Source organism: Brassica oleracea, chromosome C9 (genome assembly GCF_000695525.1).
Source record: "Brassica oleracea var. oleracea cultivar TO1000 chromosome C9, BOL, whole genome shotgun sequence".
In the NCBI taxonomy this organism is placed as follows: domain Eukaryota; kingdom Viridiplantae; phylum Streptophyta; class Magnoliopsida; order Brassicales; family Brassicaceae; genus Brassica; species Brassica oleracea.
This window is the reverse complement of record NC_027756.1, coordinates 45015273-45022127: the sequence shown is the minus strand read 5'-3', so window position 1 is coordinate 45022127 and position 6855 is coordinate 45015273. Positions and strand designations below refer to the sequence as shown.

The 6855-nt window shown below is 33.7% G+C and overlaps 1 protein-coding gene across 1 annotated transcript in view; it reads left to right on the top strand.

Moving 5' to 3' along the window:
• The first annotated feature begins 4882 nt into the window (after window positions 1–4882).
• The window catches only part of LOC106315138 (calcium-dependent protein kinase 12-like), a 7094-nt gene continuing 5121 nt past the window's right edge, over window positions 4883–6855 (top strand). The window contains exons 1-3 of the mRNA XM_013752899.1: window positions 4883–5411; window positions 6041–6184; window positions 6262–6415. Coding sequence (XP_013608353.1) covers window positions 4883–5411; window positions 6041–6184; window positions 6262–6415 — 827 coding nt within the window. The remainder of the gene's footprint in view (window positions 5412–6040; window positions 6185–6261; window positions 6416–6855) is intronic.

Below are 6855 nucleotides of genomic sequence, written 5' to 3'. Positions count from 1 at the left end.
ATACCACGCAAAGTTTACGTCGTATTTACGAGGAAATAGTTTTTCCTCGTAAAATACTCGTAAAGTTACATCCACTTTACGACGAAATATTTTTGTCGTTACGTTACGAGGAAATAACGATGACTTTAGTTTTTCACGTAAATTCGTCGTAAACTCGACGCAAATTTACGAGGATTGTTTTTCCTCGTTAATTTTCGTCGTTAACCATGTGTTTTCTTGTAGTGAATGCCTCAGTACACAATATAAACAAATAAAGGGATAAAGGGTCTCCTTGTCTTAATCCTCGCTGTGGGATAATGAGACCCCGTGGTTGGCCATTCAGTAAAACTCGATATTGAACCGATGATATACATTCCATCATTAACTTAATCCAGTGAAGATCAAAGCCCATCTTTTCTAGTAAAGCCTGAATAAAGTCTCATTCTACTCGGTCATACACTTTACTCATATCCGTTTTAATTGCCATATACTTTCCTTGACATGCCTTGTTAGCTCGTAACCCATGAAACATCTCCTGGGCTATAAGAATAATATCAGTTATCAAACGCCCAGCCACAAAAGTCGATTGGGTTTCTGAAACGAGGGACAGATGACACAATTTCAATCGCTGACACAAAACCTTCGATATAATTTTATACCCGACATTGCATAGGCAAATTGGCCGCAGCTCTGTCATCCTCGTTGGCCTCTCCGTTTTTGGAATCATACAGATATTTGTAATATTTAACCTTGGATCCATTTCTCCGGAAACCAAAAAATTGTTTACCATTTCTACTAAATCCTTCTTAATAATATGCCAAGAATGTTGAAAAAAGAGAGCTGTCATGCCGTCCGACCCTGGTGCTTTTTCTGGATGCATCATAAATAAAGCCTCTTTAACCTGATTCCCAGTCGGTAGCAATTGTTGATTCATCTGAGGAGTGATCCCCATTGTTACCTCCGCGAGAAAACTTTCGAAATCTGAAGGTGAAGTGGTACTGAACAAATCCTGAAAATAGTCTACAGCCACTTTTTCCACCATATTATCCTCTGTAATCCAATTCCCCACAGAATCGTGCAATCCAACGATCCTATTGCGAGCTCTTCTTTGCTTAGTTAAGGCATGATAAAATTTTGTATTAAGATCCCCAGAAGAATACCACATATTTCTACTTTTCTGATGCCAATACTCTTCTTCATCCTTATATGCCTCTTGTAATTTCCTAGACACTTCCACTATATCCTCTTGCGATCTTGAATTATCTGATTGTACTTCTTCGAGAGTTTTCTGTAATTGATCATTAATTTTTTCCTTTCCGTAAGGTGGATTATTTTTCCGCCATTTTGCAATTTCATGCCGACAATTGCTAATTTTTGCCACTATATCATCTTCTTTTTCGACACTATTAGACCAGCCCACTGAAATGGACTCCATTAGGCCCTCTTGTCCAACCCATCTCTTATCAAAACGAAATTGCCCCTTCCTCCGGGGAACTTTGTCCTCCAGAAACGCCACCACTGGCCTATGATCAGACGCCACCATCCCTAGATATTCTGTATAAGAGCATGGAAATAGAGTATGCCATTCCTCGTTTGCTAAGGCACGGTCCAAACAACAAAGTTAAATAATGTTTTATTTTTGTAATAAAATGTTATTATTAAATTTTTCAATTATTTTTAAAATTTTATTTTATTTGCGGATCAAATCGGATATTCTTTAAAATTCTAAAACATTTCTGATATCCGAGTCACCGAATATCTAGGTGGCTAAAGATTGAATCGACACAAATGCTTCCAAATACCCAAATATTCGATATGTGTCTACCTCTATTTATGGATACAAAAATGACTAATGTCAAGGCTTTTTTATTTTAAATTAATTTTAATTTTTTCTTTCATGTATTATTTTGAACAAAAATATCATTTAATATTAGTTAACAATATCTTTATATATTTGTCAACTATTTTTATAGAATTTTTACATACACATACATTTGCACCTTGATGTGAGCACCTTGTAACTAAGTATTCACCACAACTGAAGTATCTAATTTTTTTGAAAGTTGAAATATTTTTTCTTAATGCTTATGATTTGTCTTAATAATTTTCTTTTCTTTTTCTTAAACTATTATCTGTTTAGAAACTATAATATAAAATTATTGGTTCGACCTGACGACTATCTACAATTCATAACATGAAAACAAACAAATAATATTAATTTTTGATATTTACCAAAAAAACAAAAGAATCAAACATTTTAACCGATTAACTAAAATGAATATTAATTTAAAATAATACTTATATTTTAGAAGATTAAAAGCAAAAAAAAAAGCTTAAAACCGAACCAATATCCAGATTAAACATATTAAATATTTTTTTATTAAAAATAACGAAACTAATAATTACATTCCGCGCAAGGCGCGGGTTATTACCTGGTACATAAATATTTTGCATTGAAACTTAAAAGCGGCCGAGAGACAATATCGATATTACAACTTAAGCTCATTATAGTGGTTGAGATACACAAAGAGCCCAATTGGTTGAGCCTACTTTATAAGATGCAATGTTGCCTAAGAGCTAGGGCTGGGAAAATAAACCGAACCTGTAAACTTGAACCGAACCCGTCATAAATACCGAATGGATCTTGTTATATGGTATTTCGGGTTATGAGTATTATCCGAACCGAACCCGAACCTAAATGGATACCCGATAGAACCCGAAACATTCAAAATTCCCAAAAAGAACTTGTATCAAACATGATCTCAATTCCTAATATGTATTCAAAATATATTGAACATCTAAAATAATTATCTATTATATGAAGATTGATGGTTGAAGGTGGCGGTTGAGTGTTGAAATTTTTAAATTTTGGTTTTGTTTTCATTAAATAATGTTTTTCATTTCATGAGAACTTGATTTTCGTTTTATGTTTTTATTTATTTAGTTTTCTTTCGATCAATAACTATATTTACCTTTCAATTGATTTTGAATGATCACATTTGATGTTCTTTTTTTTTTTTGAACTGATTTTATTTATGTTTTGGTTACAAAATAGGTACAAATCAAGTATTTTAAAACCAAAGAACCGATTTTACTTATTTTGTTGTTGCAAAGTAGATATAAATCAGGTACATTTAAACCGAAGAACCGATTGAGATCCGAATCCAAAAGTACATCGGGTTGTACCGGTTTTTTTAAGATTTACTAACCCCCGTACCCGATAGAACCCGAACCGGTCCCGAACCGAATTTTCATATAACCCGAATGGGACTGATTTTGATAAACCCGGAAAACCGAAACCCGATTGGACTAAACCCAAACCCGATTGGGATCCCGAATGTCCAAGCCTACTAAGAGCATATGATTAATGGGGGGGGGGGGTTTAGGGTATTCTTAGCGGAATATATTAAGAACCGGTTCGTAGCTTTTTTAATTAAAAGTTAAGAGACGGTTTTTTATATTCTGCTAAAAATCCCACTCTAAAAAAAACTCACACCCTAAGAAATTCTCATTAATCATGCTCTATGCCTATAACCAAAAGATTTTAAAATGGGTGATTAGACTTGAAAGAGAGAGAGCATAGAAAAGAAGGGGTTAAGGGGTCTGAGATTCTCTGAAGTGGGTACAGTAAGCAAGAAGTGGCGAATTCACCTTCCCATCACCTTAAAACCCTTAATGTCTTCTCAGCTCCGCAACACTCCCCCATGGGACATGGCTATTGCACACACTCTTCTAATTTTACTATTTTTATCTTAACCACGTTTAAATTTATAAATATAGTTATGTATAGATAACAAAACAATCATCTATACTGTGCTAGGGCATCTCCAATCATGATATCAAATTTAATGTCGAAACTACGTTAAATTTAGTGTTTTAGTGTCATATTTTTTTATCTCCAACATAACAACATATTTTACACCAAAATAATATTATATATTATTTAAACTAACTAATGATAATAATTGAATTATATTATTAAATGAAATATTATAAAATATATATTGTAAATATTTGGTGTGATGAAAATTTATATACCAAATTTAGTGGAATGGTATCACATTTGATGTTCGTTAGGGATGAAATTATTTCAAATTTGATGTTAGCCTTAAGGGTGTTCGATTCCACCTGAATATATAAGCATCCAGTGAAGTTATGTTTCTCGTAATATAATTTTCGTTTGTGAACTTAGAGCATCATTAGCAGTCAATTTTTTATATAAATTTATCAGCTATATAATGTTATTATAGTTAGATTATGAAATTAGATTTTAAAATAAATAGAACCGGTTGTAATATGACACATGATTTAATAGCTCTCACAATTTTGTTTGAAAGTATGCAAAAAGCAGTTCTTTCTTTCTTTTCCATTTCTTTGACTTATAATCCTTCTTCCCTTTGCTTCATAGTTGAATATGTTTCACTTCAATGCATGCACGCTTATTAAAGTTGTTTTTTAAAAAAAAAAATCTAATAACTACACATTATATATAATAGTAAATTTTAACTTAATTATTTTGGTCAATGAAATATTAAATTAATACATGTATATCTGTAACAGCTAATAATTACTACTAGTTGACAACATATTCAACTAAAACAACCAAGTCATGTAATTTATATTTACTTACCCGTATTCATTTAATGTGAAAAGAAAAAAAACTCTAAAGGGAAGCTAATTAACGGCACGTTTGCCCAATAAAAGTTGTCTTGACTTCCCTTCATTCGATGCCTTAAGGATTAACTCGGAGTTCTTAGAGTGGGGTTCTTAGCGGAAGTTAAGAAACAATTTCTTAACTTCCGCTAAGAACCCCATCTTAAGAACCCCGGATTAATCATGCTCTAACAAGACAGTTTCTTTTCTCATTATTTTCTTCTTTAACAAAAAGTCAGACTCTCAAACTATGGCCAGCGAATCAAGAACCAGATGGGTTCTCCCTTACAAGACCAAGAACTTGAAAGACGATTACGTTCTTGGTCGTGTGCTCGGACAAGGACAGTTTGGAATCACTTTCCTCTGTACTTATAACGAGACGGGTCAAAAGCTTGCTTGCAAATCTATACCCAAAAGGAAGCTTCTTTGTCAGGAAGACTGCGATGACGTTTTGAGGGAGATCCAGATAATGCGTCACTTGTCTGAATACCCCAATGTTGTCCGGATACAAAGCACGTACGAAGATGCCAACGACGTGCACCTTGTGATGGAGCTTTGCGAAGGTGGTGAGTTGTTTGATAGAATCGAGAAGAAAGGTCATTATAGTGAGAGAGAAGCAGCTAAGCTCATCAAGACCATTGTTGCGGTCGTGGAGGCTTGTCACTCTCTTGGTGTTATGCATAGAGATCTTAAGCCTGAGAACTTTTTGTTCTCTTTTTCTTCTGAAGATGCTTCGCTTAAATCAACCGATTTCGGCCTCTCTGTTTTCTGCGAACCAGGTCTCATTTTGATTCTTTCCACCTTTGACTTTTGCATATTCTTCTTCTTCTCTGGTTTGAGGGCCGGGCCTCTTGGCGTATAATAACAAACATTTGAATAGGGTCTCCACTTTGTGGCACTCCCAGTCTTTTTTTTGTGTTGTTATATATAACATGCATAAATGTTAATATATGGTAAATGTAAAACTAATAAATGAATAAAATAATTATAAAAATAGAAACGAATATTAGTTTAGTTTTATACAATTATGGGTGTTAAAATAAATAGACTATATCTTAATTGTAATTAAGCTTATAATTTAAACAAAAAAAGTTTATAATTTAAATTTTCTTTTAAACTTTTTTTTACAATAATAGCTATATTATTTTAAATTAGTCACCATTTCAGAAATATAAATCATTGGTAGATAATCAACATGGTATATATATAAAATTCTTTTAAATATAGTATACATTTAGATTAAATATTTTAAAAATAAATATTACAATAATTAAAAAATTAAAAAAATATTATTTTAATTCGATCCTAAAATCTCATGACTGGTTTTGCTTGGTTGGTCCATGAGATACTGTTTCATTGAACCCTTGTTTGTGTGTGTTACGGGCACACAAATCTTGGTTTCTGTCAGGTGCAACGTTTACACAGCTTGTTGGAAGTGCATACTATGTGGCACCTGAGGTTTTACATAGGCATTACGGCCGTGAATGTGATGTATGGAGTGCTGGAGTTATCCTCTACATTCTATTATCTGGTTTTGCTCCTTTTGATGCTGGTTAGATTCTCCAGTGCCTCTCTTTCTTTTTCTTTGCATTTCACTTTCCCATCTCATGTGTCCTATTTTGTATCCAGGAACTCAATATGGGATCTTCAGAAAGATTTTACAGGGTAAGCTGGACTTTGAGACCAGTCCTTGGCCTAGCATTTCCGAGAATGCCAAGGATCTTATAAAGAAAATGCTTGAGAGCAATCCAAAGAAAAGGCTAACTGCTCATCAAGTCTTGTGTAAGCAGCTCTCACCTTTTTGAGAGCTTAGACCGTGATGTATATATTCTTGCTATGTGTGTGATTCATGTTTTTGTTAGTTTGTCAGGTCACCTGTTGTAACAATTGTGAGAAATAACAGATGCGGAAACAGATGAATAAAAACGATGTAACAACGACACAGAGATTTAACGTGGTTCACCAACTTGGCTACGTCCACAAGCAAAGAGAGATCTTATTATTGGAGGCGATATTGAGTTTACAAAGTGCAAGTTCATGGTTACTTCGAATACAAGATATATATAGTAAATCTCGCATCTAAAACCCTAGACTAAACGGACTCATGGTCTTAAGCCCACAATCAGATGTAACATCCATAATAACTTGATGCAACGCTCTTGATGCAACCGAGTCGGGTATGATGTACGTGATGTAACATCCATCGCCTAGATGTAACATCCA